General features: G+C 40.2%; 1 protein-coding gene across 2 annotated transcripts in view; it reads left to right on the top strand.

Moving 5' to 3' along the window:
* The window catches only part of clstn2a (calsyntenin 2a), a 556,740-nt gene that overhangs the window by 464,075 nt on the left and 75,385 nt on the right, over positions 1–17,280 (top strand). For both annotated transcript variants that reach the window (XM_072572819.1, XM_072572818.1), the window contains one exon: positions 9,199–9,361. In XM_072572819.1, coding sequence (XP_072428920.1) covers positions 9,199–9,361 — 163 coding nt within the window. The remainder of the gene's footprint in view (positions 1–9,198; positions 9,362–17,280) is intronic.

Genomic DNA, 17,280 nt, shown 5'->3' on the forward strand with positions numbered 1-17,280 from the left:
GACACCCTCCCAAATTTTTACCCCCTGAGCCCTGGGCATATCGAGTCATTGTGCCGGTTATCCATCAAAGCTAGGGTAGTGCTGATCGAGGTTGAAGGACTCCCAAGAAATTGAGTGAAATTGCCAGTAATTGCGAGTTGAGCACTTGGTAAAAATTTTCCTTGTGTTAATAAAAATGACGGAAAAAGAAACTATCAGTAACTTCCTTTCACTCTCATTCTCCCACCCTTTCTTTCACTCACTTTCATGGTCAGACATAATCAGCGGCAGACATTTTTATCTGCATTACACACTTTCTATTTGCACACTTACTCAATCTCTGTCACTCATTCGGTCACTTACACTCACAAGGGGAAGGAGCCCTTTGAAGGCAGAGTGCAATTAGGGAGTGGTCCTCAGACACCAGGGTGTGAAGGCGTGATTGAGCTCTGAGGACTTTCCTGCACCTTGCTGCAATCCACGGCCACCATTAAGTATTTGGGAGTCCCAGCTCCTACATTTTGCCAGCTGGGGATTGTGACTCTCAGTTTGAGGAGCCTGGCCTGAAAAGGTTTTCTTATGTTATTAATGGAGTACCATCTGGAACACAGGGTAAATATATTCTTTCATAATGAATGTTCAATGAAGAATGCAGTAAGATATGCCCGGACCAGTATCAGGCATACCTACAAATGAGGTGCCAACCTGGTGAAGCTATAACATGAGACCATCAGCATGTCAAACAGCAAAAAATAGTCGAGAGTTGAGCCATTCCACAATGATGGATTGGAGCTAAGCTCTGTATTGCTGCCACATTGTCGCCCAAATGGTAATGAGCAATTAAACAGCTCACTCAAAGAGGACTCTCCACAAATATTGCCATCCACAATGATGGAGAGGCCCAGCCCATCAGTGCAAAAGGTAAAGCTGAAATAATTGCAATAGTCTTCAGCCAGAAGTGACAAGTGAATGATCCATCTCCGCCTCCTCTCGAGGTCTCAGCATCACATGTCAGGAGTGTAATGGAATACTCATCACTTGTCTTTTCAGGTGCAGCTCTAACAACAACTCACAAAGTTTGACACCATCCAGGAAACAGCTGCCCACTTGATTGAATTTCACCTGTACAATATGGCTATCTATTTAGTATTATTACTCACTGAATGGCCTCACATCGCATGAAAATAGAACATCTTCCCTCACAGTGAAAAACATATCCTACCCACTCTGGGTGTGGTGGCAGCCATTTCTATCTACATTACACACTTTTGATTTGCATTGCAAGTGGCGTGGTCAGCCTCACTGTCTAGGTGACACCTTCCCAAATCTTTACCCCCTGAGCCCTGAGCATATCGAGTCATTGTGCCAGTTATCCATCAAAGCTAGGGTAGCGCTGACTGTTAATGACCCCTTCTACCCATAATGTATCATCATCCCCTCCTTGAATGTTCAATTCATTCTCATATCCTCTCTTCACAATTGTCGTCCCCTCTGTATCCCAGCACTCTGTCTTTGATCCCGACAGTTGAGATTCCCCAGCTTCCCTCCAACCCAATTTCTCTCGATAACCTACCTTTGACTATTAGTGGACAGATCCCCTGGACTAACCATGGCCTACTCTGTTGACAAACTTGTACAGACAGCCCTAACTGATGACTGACCAGATCCCTGTCTGATGTCTATAAAGCTCTCCAACTTACTGTGGCTCCCTGGACTAGTTGCACTTGACTCTCAAGGCTGACTGCAGTCTGCTCCCCAGACTGTAATGGTAGGGACCCCTGAGCCTAACTGACCATGTTCCAACCTCTGGACTGATTTCAAAGGCTGCCCTTGACTTACTTTACTGGGACTACCTGACTGATGGGTGTCTCTCTTAACTGAAAACTACTTGTTTTGTATTTTGACACATGGCCATTAGTTTGCTGCACACACAGTGTGCTTGCTGGGTATTTTGCTGGTACGTAGTGCAACTATAACATTGACATTGCACAGTGTGTCAAGCATCATGTCCATTCCCTTGACTGATCACTGTGAAAAACCATGACCAGCTGCACTGAAAGACAGTCAAGATCAGTAAAGACAGTGGTACTGCTGGCATTTCAACTCTGGCTGAGGACAAAACAGAAAATGACAAGGCAACGCAGAGAGGCTGTAAATATTGAAAAAGGCACAAAGTGAATGAATGCTAAGAGAGAAAACGAGGATCCACGAGGTGTACTCCCAACCCATTGCATGAGATGGCCTTATGCCCCTGTGCATATATTATCCCTGCAGCAGTGTCCTGATGAAAGGTGAATTGAAGCGCAGAACTATATTGTAAATGGATCAGAGCTGTGTCAAGTTCGAGAGCCAGAGGATGGTATGTGTCCAGCTAACCTCAGTGGATAGGGAGTACGCACAATCACTGCCTATAGAGTGTGCTCTGAGATATTGATGACTGCTGTCCAAGATGGAGGACCAGAGTAAGTGGCAAACTGGAGTCACTAAGAAACTGCTCGACTTTCATGTGGGGAATTGATGCCATCTAGTTTCCGTCCAGCAGGTGGGAGAATGGGAAACAGCATGTAGGTGAAGCAAGTCTAATTAATCATGTCGTGCTAATGCATGGAAGTAGGCCTCTTGCTGCCCACTAAGGAGATTCTCATCTCATCCTTCGATACCCCAGGTGGAGGATGGGACTTTTTGATCTTTACTGCTGATCTCAACCTATTTTCTCAACTTGTTCACCACAGTCCATGTTGTTCAGTCACTGGGAAAATTCCACCCATGATGTGTTAAGAAATCACGTCCATTTGGATTATTGGGTGCTTCTTTCTCCCCTGCTTCTGTAGTTTATCCTTTAGCTCAGGAACATGTTAACTGGGGTGCTGTGCTCAATATTTATGTTTGTAAATGATCCTCCTCTTGTGTCCTGACATTTAGTGGAAGGTTTGTAAGTAATCTTGGAGGATTATGATGTTTAAGATTCAATGACTGAGCTTGTTGATTAGAGGATATTGGTGTGTGGTTATTTTTTGCCTTTACTTTTAGGATATTCATGAGAGCATGTGCATTCTCAATAATGATATGAAATTGTAGGAATTTATCCTGATTATTTTGTGTGCTTGCTTAGCTGTTTCACAATTTAAATTTTGTGACTGCTCTTTGGTGTCAGCACTATGCTTCAATTATCCCCTGTAAGAATTTGACTTATTTCACAGGCAAAAGGTCTTTGTGTCCCTATTTTTTTCTCTAAAATGATTGGTCATTCAGAAAAGAGTGGCTTGCTATGTGTTTTTCTCTATTTCATTTTTCTTTGGCATTTGTCTTGCCTTCTGGTTTTAGACAGATTTGCTAAATGTTTTATTAATTCTTTTGCCCTCAAGGAAGGCCTATTCCTGGCATTGCCAGACCATCTGGAACAGTAGGCTTGTTTAGGGCTGTTTCAAAATCTAAAGCAATTTTGTAGGCACAGAAACAATGTATCAGGACACCACAGGTGTAAGTGCCGCATAACAAGCCTATCATGTAGATTTTAGCCAGTATATTGATTAAAGGCTGCAAGACAACATTTTGCTGTCACTTAGTTTATACTGTCCCTGTCTGATTTTTGGTAGGAACAAGTAACCATGGAGTTTAGATTGTTCTTGTATTGGTCCATTGACAGGAAAGATTTAAACTTGACTGGGTTGAGAAAGTAGAGTTACATTTTGTTGTTGGGAAACAGTCAACGAAGAGTGGCCCATCCCTGTGCTGTGCAGACATGACCTGGTTTATTTGCCAGGGCATCATCTCAGCAAGGTCCTTAAGTTTAAGGTGCTTTTTAAAGGAAAATATTAAAAATCACACAACATCAGGTTATAGTCCAACAGATTTATTTGCAAGCACTAGCTTTCGAAGCGCTGGGTCTTCAACCACTTGATGAGGAAGCATAGCTTCAAAAGCTAGAGCTTCCAGATAAGTCTGTTGGACTATAACCTGGTGTTGTGTGATTTTTAGCTTTGTCCACCCCAGTCTAACACTGCTCCTGCAAATCATTTTTAAAGGAATTTTTGCATAGCCTCTATCAGAGGATAACTCTGAAGTCAAACAACACCAGGTTATAATTCAACAGATTTATTTGAAATCACAAGCTCTTGGAACGCTGCTCTTTCGTCAGGTCACCAGGTATATGGGTTATTGATTGCCAAGGGGTGAAACATCAATTGGGGGTATGCAGGAATGTAAAGTTGACTTTAAAATCAGATCTGCTATGATCTTATTGAAGGGGGAGCAGGCACGGAGGGCCAAATGGCCAACTCTCATTCCTTGTTCATTGTAATCCCTTACTTCAGGAAGTCTTGTTTGATGTAAATAAGCTTCACAGGTACAAGAATATCAAGACTTAAGTATGGTCATTTCATACATCATGGGTCTGCAATATTATGAGAGCTTGTTTCTGGCAAAAATTTCAAAATCTTGTACCACTTAAACTTTGGCTTTGGATGAAACAACTTCATTTGGTGATTTTCTTTACTGCTGAAGATGATGATTGACAATCTCAGAACATTTTCACATGTTGATAACATGGTTTGAGAATAGATTATTCTGTTCTCACAGCAAAGATTGTTCTGGTCTAAAATAGCCGTATGTCTGAAGAGGTCATCTTTCAGTTGTCCAAACACTCAGGAGTCAGCTAGATGTACTCATGCGGTCACATACTGATCAGTAGTCTTCCTCTCCCTTGAGCTCTGATGTTAAACAAATACCATTCATAAGTAGCATTGATATGAGCTCAGTATGTGTTTTCAAAGTCTGCAAAAATTCTGCTATCTGGGATTTCTGCTCCCCAGTGGAACCTAAATTACAAAAGCTTGTAGCGTTCTTATCTCAGCACAGACAGCAGGATTGCAGCTCTAGTATGTTCAGGTTTGTTTTGAACTAATTCTGTTGCTGTTTCACGGTTTTACCACTGACAGAAAAAAAATTCAATTCTGTCTCCTTCAATACCACAGCATTGGGAGTGAAAAGCACACAGCCATTAGTCGCACCAAGGAATTCAAAGTTGCTGACTGTTTTCATTTTACTTTCTTGCTGTTTCTTCTAGAAACTGGATCTCTTTCTGCTGTGAAAATCCATGCATTTTCAGTTGCACTTTTCCTGACACCATGTTTCAAGTGCTTTTTGCTTAAGGGCTCCAACAGACAGCAAACACGGGCACTCAAAGCAGAGATGGAGTGACACGACTATGGCAAGCCAACAAGTTCATTAAGTACAGTTGGGTTTGTTCTGATACTGTCTGTCCACCCCATCTCCTAGCTTACATAGAAATGAGTTAAGCCAAACTTAATTTATAGTCATAATGCAATTTGTTTTCCAAATGATTTAATTAAACTGATTTTCCCACAGCTGGTGAATAAATTACATGGCGTGCAAAGTGCGTTCGCACAAGCTTTCTTTGCATCTGTATTTAATGGTTTGGTATGATTTTTATCCTACTCCATCTTGTCAGTAGAGCAAACAATGTGTCAAAATGTTTTCCCATGTGGTGTTCTGGTTATTACATTATTAAAGGTATGTTATTTGAATTTGCCTTTGACAAGAGTTTTTTTTTGTTTCAACAGTGGACGAAAGGGGTGAGTGGTTCTTACAAAGGCACAGGTTGTGTAATATCAAATTAAAGACCTATTGTACAACTATGCCATCTTATTGTATGACAGAAATAATATTTACATTTTAGAAAATAGCCCTTGCTCCTCCAATATAATATGTGCACCAGAACATTTGGATTACAAAGTTCAAGATTATTTCTTAATCTACGATAAATAGACTGATCTTAGTCAGGCTGGAACTGCATATATTTTCAATGGCTTTATTACTGTTTTTGGTTTATGGAGAGTTTGAATTAGCTAGGCTGTCTCGTTTTGAAAGACCATCATATGACATAAGAGCAGAAGTAGGCCATATAGCCCATCGGCTCACCTCAAATCTTCACCTTCTTATTGTTCAGTCTTGAATCTGCCAGTTATCCAGCAGCATCTTTTCCAACAAAGTTTTTGACTGCCCTTGAATGAGATCATGGCCGATCTGATAATCCTTAACTACATACTGTGATCTTTTCCCTGTAACCCTCAATTCCCATACTGATTAAAAATCTCTGCCTTGACTATCCTTACTGTGGCAGACACAACAACCCTCTGAGAAAAAGAATTCCACAGATTCACTGCAAGCAATAAATGCTAATGGCAGCTCTGATGAAAAGTCATCTAGACTGGAAATGTTAGCTTGCTCTCTCTCCATGGATACTGCCAGACCTGCTGTGACCTCCAGCATTTGTTGTTTTCAGTACAGATTCCAGCATCTGCAGTAACCTGCTCCTCCGCAGGTTCACTACCATGTGAGTGGAGAAATTCCTCATTTCTGCCTTAAATGTATAGCTCCTTATTCTAAGATTATGCCCTGTAATCCCGGACTGTCCCAGAAAAGGAAACAATTTGCCACATCTCCCTTGTCAAGTACTCTAAGAATCTTGCATATTTCAATAAGGTCACTTCTCATTCTTCAATATTCCACTGGGCTACCCCATAATCCTGAATACTAAATTCTTGCATGTGTTCATCGGATCAGATTGGGCTGAGTAGTTGAATCGATTCCCTGGATCCCATCCTCTTGGCTACTGTCTCATATCATTTATGAAGAATGAGACTAGAGATTTACAGCACAAGTCTTTTGGTGGGGGAGGGGAGTATGTTTTTAAAGGATAAATAGAGGGATAACTGTATGAATGAACACAAAGTAATGTTGATGATGTTGCGATCAGCCTAACAGGAGATCCGGAAAGCTCCCTACAAGGATGCTTTCGAGCAAGTATCATACCTGGAGATGATGCCATTGATATGAGTTGTACTGTCCTTGTTTGTGTTGCCTTTTGTTCTGAAGATATTTTTAATCAACTTGTTTAGAAGTGTTACAACACACCTCTGGAGCATGTGGGACTCGAAGCCTTTTGATCTGAATATTGTCCCAAGTCAAATCTTCCCCTGCCTACTGTTCAGAATGAAACTGAGAGTCATCTGGCAGCATCTTTTCCAACGAAGTCCATGACTGCCAGTCCTGGCAATGCTGGAAGTTGGCCCTTCTAAGTCACTTTGTCTCAAATTTTCTGCACCTGAAGAGTCATTTGTAGAATAAAGCCTCCAGAGAAAGCTCAAAGTATTTAATGTTTTAGTGTCTTGCTGGTTACAAAACAAAACAACACTGTTATTTTCTTAAATAGTTTTGCCAATAAAGGAAGAAACTGCAGCCAATAAACCCAATCATTAACAACTTAATCATGCTCTGACTACACTGCAATTAAAATAGCCTTTCAAGGCTTTACAACAGTACCAGTAAAATAGTTTGAAAAGTGTCTCAAGCATTGAAATACATGGGGAACAATGCAGAGTTTTACATGTAAAATTATTCACAAAGCATCTTAAAAAATAAATCAACGTGTAACTGGATGAAGGCATGAAATAATGAAAATATTTAGTCAGTCAGACAACAGCTGAAGACATGGAAACAGATAGGCGTAATGGGTCAAGGCACTGCCCTTTGCCGAACACTAAAAATTTAGATGAACTGGTGTTCCAGCAAGTACAGCAGTAGTGGAAGGCAAGAGAGGTTAATGTATGAAAGTTATGATACTGCAAAGGCAAAGGGAGTAGCTTTGGAACAAATAAAGAATCAATGTCACTGGCTGACTCTCTAAAGGCCATAACAGTGAGTTGGTGAACAGCTGAAAATCAGCCCCTTCTCAGTTCATTTAGAGGGCAGTTTCACATAGATTGCAGTGGCAATAAAAATGTTTATCTTCTGTAAAGTGAATTATATTCCACCTTTACAAGTCCAGCAACGTGCTGAACAGTCGATGACTATCAAAAAGGTTCCTGGTCCCATTTTTGGTCCTGCTCTGTCCATTTAAGTTAATCGCTTGCTGACTACTTGGCCTGACTACCTGCTTCCCTAAAGTACTTTTCAGACTCAACTTCTGTTTATTGCTGATTGTGAGCTGTCAGTTTCCTTTGCCCATTAATATCTGTGCAACTTGAGATTGTAAGAATCCATTCTTCAGGACACACAGAAGGGACATTCCCATGAGAAGTATCAGTTGACGATTATTTGCATTAATGAGCACGATGAATTTAAATATTCTGTTTGACAAATTAGAAGGAAAGTCACTCGACATCTCTGGATTTGATAGGGGTCTATGGAATGTCACAACACAATCAGTCTCAGTTTTCTTATGCAAATTTGACCAATTAGAAACTGTTCTCTGCAATGGTTCAGAAATGTCCATGATCTTAAGTAAATGAAGACTATAATAATTTTTTTTCGATTTGTTATTATCATAATCACCATTTTTAATATTCATATTCAAAGCAAATTTGCATTGCTGCTGATTACTCATAATGCGTTGAGTTTATGCAAGGGACTGTATTAAACTAAAATCTAACAATGTCATGAAATACAAGGATAATGTGCACCCTGAAGAAGGTAGATTTTTTTATTTGCGGGAATGCCCCAGGATTGAAGAATGAAGTAATTACCTTAAATTATATTCTACCCATGTGCAGCAAAGAATCAGTTGCTTTGTTTTAAAATAAATTACTGAGAACTGTAATTTACATACTTATTTTTCGTTGACAGAATGAATAAAAATGGATTTTCAGAGCTCAATTCTGTCCCCTTGAATAATGATAAAATTCTGCTTACTACATCTGCTTTAAGCAGACCCATTTGTTTTATGGTCCCATCTCTTGCAAATATGGCTTTCAGATTAAAAACCAATTCTAAAATAGCAAGTGCATTCAAGCTATGGAGGGCAAATGAATTCATCTTTAAATAGAGCTGGCAATTCTTTCAAATATGATTATGATTTAAATTACCATTGTCTTATTGGACTTTTATCATGGTAATCAAATTTCAGTCTATCTACAGGCATTTACCAAGCACAGGCAAGAATGTGCACACTATTAAATTTTTTCAATTCTGTCATAGCAATAACGCATATTGTCTGTTATCATGTCTTAATGTAATTTATTTTACAGGGCTGGCCGTAAAACACTGAAAAGAAGGATATTGTTGAATGAGTTTTAACACAAAAGCAAAGTGAAAGGATAATTAAATGTTTTCTGCAATTTGGGATATTCTAAGAGAAAGTGGTCGAAGGTGCTTGTGCTCCTCAGAATGAAATATAGCTCATGTCTTTCTCCACTTCAGATCTGTGACAAGGAATGGCATTATTATGTCGTTAATGTTGAGTTTCCTGTGGTGACGTTGTACGTGGATGGAGTCACTTACGACCCATACCTAGTGACGGATGATTGGCCAATCCACCCATCACACATTGACATGCAGCTCACTGTTGGAGCCTGTTGGCAAGGTAAGATTTTCAATTAGTGGGGAAGATGGGTAAAATTTGGGTTGAATTTTGATTATATTCCAAGTTAGCAAGAATTGAATATTGTCACAGGGTTTGTACCAAGCTTAAATCACAGATGTGGTATCAGAAAACTGCCTTATACAATGATTAAGGTTATTCCTTTAGAAATGTCCTGGTTACATAGACTTATAGAGTAATACAAGTCCTTTCTATAGTCCAACTCTTCATCTGTGAGATTGGCATTAAATCTATATGGATCAGAAATGGCTGGGTGAAACAAAGTGGAGTATATCAAGCTGTTGATCAAGTTTCCACTAATGGTATTAAAAATATATATAGCTTCAGTAATGTGCATATATGACTATGACAATTAATTATTTTGAGTTCTCTCTTTTTTTTCAATGGAATCTGAGTGTCTCTGGCAAGATCATCATTTGTTGCCCATAGCTCATTGGTGTTGTATTTACCAATTTTATATAGATGTTTATCATTTGTTTTTAAATTCCTTTTTATTTAGGGTATAAATTTGGGTTCACAAAGTGATATATCTTCTATGTAGTGCGTTAGATGATCAAGAAAAAAACACTTATGTTTACCCCACTAAGGCCTTGTCTAAAATACTATATTTTATGAATCATTAATACATTTTGGAGGATTGTTATATGTTTCTTCTCTGCCTGATTTGTAGAGTATTGTCGAATAGATGATCTACTAAACCAAACGCAAAGCAAACCCCAGGCCATAGTAATATTATGATTCTCATTATTATGTTTATTAAAATTATCATGTTAGATTTTACAAATTGTAGAATTGGCATGTTTTGGATCAGATTGATTGAAAATTTATTAAATGTGCAAAAACTTTGTGTTTTCTTATTTACACTTCAACTACTTGTTTAAATGAAAAATTTAAATGAGGCAATGTGTTGCCATAGTAGCAGCAGTTAATTAGCATGGGTAATTATTTCTAATAGCTGTTGTGCTTTCAAGACACCTCAGCAGGCCCGGGTGTCCCTGGAGAGGGAGCACACAGCATCTACCAACACCCTCCAGGCTTTCAGAGAGAGGTGGGCACCATGGGGTGTGGAGTGTTTTATTTCCCCCTTTGATTCTATCTTGATTTAGTCCCTGCCCTCCCCGCCACCTTTTTTGATCACTCAGCATTGCCCTTTGAGAAAGGCACTGCTTGTCACTGGCCACTCAGGTGTTTCCTTTCTTCCTGGTGGTGGAATATAAATAAAGGATTCTGCACTTGTTGTTCTTCACTGTGGCCTACACCTGCACACACACAAAGAAAGAAATAAAAAATAAAGACACCTCTGTTAACAGAAACCTGCAAGATCCCCTCCACTGTGGAAACAGGCCCTTAAGCTCAACAAGTCCATGACGGACCTCCAAAGAGTAACCCACCCCTGACTCGTGCACCTAACACTATGGGCAATTCACCTGCTATGTACATCTTTTGGAATGTGGGAGGAAACCAGAGCACCCGGAGAAAACTCGCACAGACACAGGGAGAATGTGCAAACGCCATGCAGACAGTCGCCCAAGGCAGGAGTCAAACCCAGGTTCCTTGCACTATGAGGCAGCAGTGCTAACCACTGAGTCACCATACCGCCCTTGTTGTGTAACATTGTGCCAATTTATAGCTGTAGGTTTAGAGACTGATATCACAGAATTGCTATATTTACCCCACATTGTACAATGAAATGATGAAATATAGTACAAGAGATTGGGTGCTAGAACACAATAAGAGGGTTCAGTTTGATTGCTGAGGTTACTGCAAATTGCCCACATATCAGGTAAGTACACTCTGGCTCATATCAAGCAAAGACTTACCATTGGGCCTGAAGTGCCAAATGAAAATAATATCTGTGACAAAAACCACAATGCAGCACTGTGGCAGGAGAAAAAGAAATAAAATATTGTAGAATAAAAAGCCATTAAAACATATTTACGTCCAAGTAAGTTGAACAATAACAGTTGAAAATTCTTGCAAAGGCTCTAAAATGTCTTGTAAGTAGAATGGCTCAGTGGTTAGCACAGCTGTCTTATAGCACCAGGGACTCAAGTTCAATCCCTGGGGCAACTAGCTGTGAGGAGCTTGCACATTCTCCCCATGTCTGTGCAGGTTTCCTCCAGGTTCAACTGTTTTCTTTCATAGTCCAAAGATGTGTTAGTTTAGGTGGATTAGCCATGCTAAATTGCCCACAGTGTCCAGGGATGTGCAAGCTCGGTGGGTTATCCATGGGAAATGTGGGGTTATAGGGTATGAGTGTGGGTCTGGATGGGATGCTCTTTGGAGGTTTGTGTGGGCAGAGTGGCCTGCTTCCACGCTGGAGGGATTCTATGATGATGCTAAGTCAGTCCATTCAATTTTCTTAAATAGTCTCCCATACCGTTGAAGAGTGTAAAGTCACTCGTGGAAGTAATTGTCCATGTGCTTTGGCATTTCAGTGGATGCCTAGAACCTCCAACAGTTATCCTCTGTATCCTCAGATTCAGGAGCCTTAAAATGAAAAATCTGTAAGGGTTCTTATTCAGACAGCTCCTCGTGCAAAGTCTATGTCTGTTTTCCTTTGGCATAAGGACAAAACTGTGCTTGGCTGTGATGAGCCTTCTCTACTTCAAATATTTAACGATTGACTGGCAAACTAACTCTCCTGCTTGCACATGAAGAATGATTTACCTGGGGAAGGAATAGAAACCCTTGTGGAACTGTAACTCAATGAGAAAATAGAAAAAAGGGAGGTGATGTTAAGACTTGCCTTCTACACAAAAGACTAAAATGTCTGCATCCAAAAAAACACAGTAGTGGATTGAATATAATTTAGGAAGGGTGTTAATTTTTTTCTCAAAAAGCTGGTAAGAAATCACAGTCTCACTAACTTGTTCACAGTAGCGTTTTGTACAGCACCATTGCAGTCGAATAAACAGAGCATGAAAGTGACAAACAAAAACAGAAATTGCTGGACAAACTCAGCAGGTGAGGCAGTATCTGTGGAGAGAAATCAGAGTTAACATTTCAGATTGAGTTCTGAAAACGGGCCAAAGTGTTAACTCTGATTTCTCTCCACCGCTGCCTCTGGACCTGCTGAGCTTTTTCCAGCAATTTCTGTCTTTGTTTCTGATTTCCAGCATTCACAGTTTGTTTTTATTTAGAGTATAAAAGTGATTATGTAAGTATTCTCTACACACACACACACACACACACACACACACACACACACACACACACACACACCTGTTTTTAGAACATAGAACATAGAACAATACAGCACAGAACAGGCCCTTTGGCCCACGATGTTGTGCCGAACTTCTATCCTAGATTAAGCACCCATCCATGTACCTATCCAAATGCCACTTAAAGGTCGCCAATGATTCTGACTCTACCACTCCCACGGGCAGCGCATTCCATGCCCCCACCACTCTCTGGGTAAAGAACCCACCCCTGACATCTCCCCTATACCTTCCACCCTTCACCTTAAATTTATGTCCCCTTGTAACACTCTGTTGTACCCGGGGGAAAAGTTTCTGACTGTCTACTCTATCTATTCCTCTGATCATCTTATAAATCTCTATCAAGTCACCCCTCATCCTTCGCCGTTCCAACGAAAAAAGGCCGAGAACTCTCAACCTATCCTCGTACGACCTATTCTCCATTCCAGGCAACATCCTGGTAAATCTTCTCTGCACCCTCTCCAAAGCTTCCACATCTTTCCTAAAGTGAGGCGACCAGAACTGCACACAGTACTCCAAATGTGGCCTAACCAAAGTCCTGTACAGCTGCAACATCACTTCACGACTCTTGAATTCAATCCCTCTGCTAATGAACAATAATACACCATAGGCCTTCTTACAAACTCTATCCACCTGATTGGCAACTTTCAAAGATCTATGTACATAAACCCCAAGATCCCTCTGTTCCTCCACCTGACTAAGAACCCTACCATTAACCCTGTATTCCGCATTCTTATTTGCTCTTCCAAAATGGACAACCTCACACTTGGCAGGATTGAACTCCATCTGCCACTCCTCAGCCCAGCTCTGCATCATATCTAAGTCCCTTTGCAAACCAGAAATGCCCTCCTCACTGTCCACAACTCCACCTATCTTCGTATCATCTGCGAATTTACTGACCCACCCTTCGACTCCCTCATCCAAGTCATTAATAAAAATTACAAACAGATAAAAATTACAAACAGATAAAAATTACAAACAATTATCTGGGATAATTATTGATTGGTTACAAATTTTTAAAATGTCTGACACAAGCAATAATATTGAATTCACAATCGGAACCAGTACAGTGAAGAGTCAATTAGGACTTTTCCAAATAATGAGACATTTGTTTTGTTGCTCTACTAATGTCACAAATCACAAACATTATTAAATGCTCTAAGTTGATAACTTTTCCATTAGATGTTAGAGCATTTATTAGAGGAAACTGATCAACTGTAGGGTATGAATTCCATAACTGCCGAACTCACCAATTCAATCAGTTTCTTGTCTGCAGACATCTATTTGATTGCTATGGTCTGATAGTGGGAAATCACAGCATGGTAAAATTTCTTGCAAACAGCTATGGGTGAATGCAATGTATTTAGCAATTTAAGATCTGGAATTCTGTTTCAATTACCTAGCCACATATCTGTTTCAAATAAAGATGTACATTTTATTAAATCTATTAGTAATGTCAGCTAACATTTTACTTGCACAACAAAACCTCCAACAACTTCTAACTGACTCTGATCATGTTAAACATCTGGCATAGTAAACTTTATTTAAAAAGAGATTCTGCTATGCAAAATATTTAATAAAATATCAAGATAGAATTAGCAGTTTTATGAATATTTTTGAGTTCCCTACATATAAATGACAGATGTGCACACACACACATACACAGGAAGCGAGAGAGAGAAAATGTGCAGAGAGAGGAGAGAGAAACACAAAAGTTGAGGGACAGCAGGCACAAATCCACACACAAACATATGACTTATTAGATTTATGCAATGTGAACAAGCTGTTCCATGTCTTACTGCTAGTATTTCACTAGATTCCTTCAGAGTGCTTCACAAGGGGATAGTGAACAGGGAAGAGTCTAGAAAATCAGTTTCTGATGGTCCACAAAAGGATTGGGAGATGCACTTGTCACCTGGAGTCAAAGAAATAGAAGGAGTGAGGTACAAGGCTGAGGAAGTGAACTTAGATACAGTGGAGTGATACGATACAAGGATTTGCCATGATTTCAAAATACTTCTCCACAAAATACATAACTGACTTTTGCTTAACATGATGTGAAGGTGCTGGTGTTGGACTGTGGTGGACAAAGTCAGAGGTCATACAGCACCAGATTATAGTCCAATAGGTTTATTTGAAATTATAAGCTTTCCGAGTGCTGCTCCTTCATCAGGCAAAATGGAGGGAAGCGCACAGGCACAGAATATTTAGGAATAAATTACTGAGATGCTGGAATCTGTACTGAAAACAACAAATGCTGAGATCATAACGGGTCAGATAGCATCCATGAAGAGAGAGCAGCTAACATTTCAAGTTTAGATGACGCTTCATCAGAGCTGCAGCAGTTGATTAAACAAAATGTAGGACCAAGTTACTGCAGATGCTGGAATCTGTACTGAAAACAATAAATGCTGGAGATCACAGCAGGTCAAATAGCAGTCATGGAGACAGAGCAAGCTAACGTTTAAAATCTGGATGACTTTTCATCAGCTCTTTATAGAATTTATATGTAGAGAGATTTAGATTCTCTACAATGCCCTTCAGCCCAACAAGTTCATACCACCACCCCTCTGAAGAGAAACCCATCCAAGCCCCTATCCTATATTTACCCCTGACTAACACAATGGGCAATTTAGCATGGCCAGTTCACTTGAGCTGCACATCTTTGGATTGTGGGAGGAAACCACACAGACACAGGAAGAATGTGCAAACTCCACATAGACAGGTGGGAATTGAACTCAGGACCCTGGTGCTGTGAGGCAGAAGTGCTAACCACTGAGCCACTATGCCATCATTGCAAGGTAATTATACGTAATTAACAGTGTCAAAAGATAGTACAAATGATGTGAGTGGAGCATAGACAGGCTGAATAAGAAGTCTTTGCAAGTGCTCAAAAGTGTCAGCTGGTGAGAGTAAAGTATCAACAGTTGAATAAAAAGTGAAAGGATGAACTATGATTTGATTAATTAAGGCAGAGAGAATGAAAAATAGAAAATAAGATATGTCTAGAGACAAACCAAATGGCTGGAATAAAATGATACTTAGAAGAGTGGCATGACGAGGGTCTCACCAAAGTATCAAGCAATCCAAAACTGTACAAACTAATTGAGGTCGAGAGATCATAACAGTTATGGTGACGGTTTCAAAACAGCACAGTAATGAAGATTTTACAGACACAGAACTGTATGTTGGGGATACATGTATCGCATCATGAATGCAAGATCACGGTTGAGGCAGTCTTCATGGGTACAGAACTTGGCTATCAGCTTCTGCTTGTGAATTCTGCATTGCTTTGTATCTTGAAGGCCATCTTGGAGGATGCTTACCTGACTCGGATGCAATTGTTGCACAGTGTCCTTTCGTCTGTAGTCGTAGCGTCTGCACGGCCTTGCTGATCCACCAACGCTCGGAGCATCCTTGCCTGCAGCATGTGAGGTAGACAACATTGGTCAAGTCAATGAGTGCCTGCTGTGTACATGGTGGGTGGTGTTCCCATGAGTGATGGTAGTATCCATGTCAATGATCTGGCAGAGGTTGCCATGGTTGGGTTGTATAGTGTTCTGGTCGTTGTTTTCATGAAAGCTGGATAATTTGCAATGAGCAATGGTCTGTTTGAGGTTTGGTGGTTGTTTGAAGGTGAGTAGTGGAGGCTTAGGGAAGGCCCTGATGAGATGCTCATCGTCAATGATGACATTTTGAACGCTGCAAAGAACATGACATAGCTTCTCCACTCTGGGGAAGTACAGGACGATAAAGGGTACACTTTAGTACCTCACTCTACTACAAGGCTACAGCCTTCAAGGAGAAACTGTTAGTGAAGCTACATACCATGGACTCAACCATGATCTTGGGTTCATGTCGCGGTACTGTTCTGTGTTTGTAAAAATTTTCCTTACTGTTTTGTTTTGACACCATCACTTTGATAACTTATGGTCTCGCTATCTCAATTGGTTTGTACAGTTTTGGATAACTTGCTATTTTGGTCAGAACCTCATCATGTGACTCTTACATCTATCATGTTATTCCAGCCATTTAATTTGTCTGTAGCACCATCTTATTTTTTATTATTAATAATTATCTCTCTGCCTTAATTAATCACGTCCTAGCTCATCCCTTCAGTCAATTTGCTATTCAGCTATTGACACTTTACCACACTGTTTGACACGTTTGATCACCTGCAAAGACTTGTTATTCAGCCTGTCTACTCATGCCATTTGTATGATACTTTGGCACTCTTAATTAGCTAGGATTATCTTGCAATGATCCCTCTGCATATAAATCCTGTGCCTCTACTTCACCTGACAAAGGAGTAATGCTCTGAAAGCTTGTGATTTCAGATAAACCTATTGAACTACAGAGGTAAATTATTGCGGATGCTGAAATCTACTGAAAACAACAAATGCTGGAGATCGCAGTGGGTCAGACAGCATTCATGGAGAGAGAGCAAGTTAACGTTTTGAGTCCAGATGACTCTTCATCAGAGCTGAAATGAAGTGTCGAGGGGACAACAGTTATGGGGGGGCGGAGGGGGGGATGTGGGGATGTGGAGGTAGTGGGTGTAGATTGCTTTGGAAAAAAGATGTTGATAGATAGTTCAGATTCAGTGATCAGAATGTGAGAATGACAGAACAATGGTGTGTCACAGGCCAGACTTGAAAGGACAAACAGTCCCACTGGGCT

The sequence above is a fragment of the Chiloscyllium punctatum genome, chromosome 6, assembly GCF_047496795.1.
Source record: "Chiloscyllium punctatum isolate Juve2018m chromosome 6, sChiPun1.3, whole genome shotgun sequence".
NCBI classification, from domain to species: Eukaryota; Metazoa; Chordata; class Chondrichthyes; order Orectolobiformes; family Hemiscylliidae; genus Chiloscyllium; species Chiloscyllium punctatum.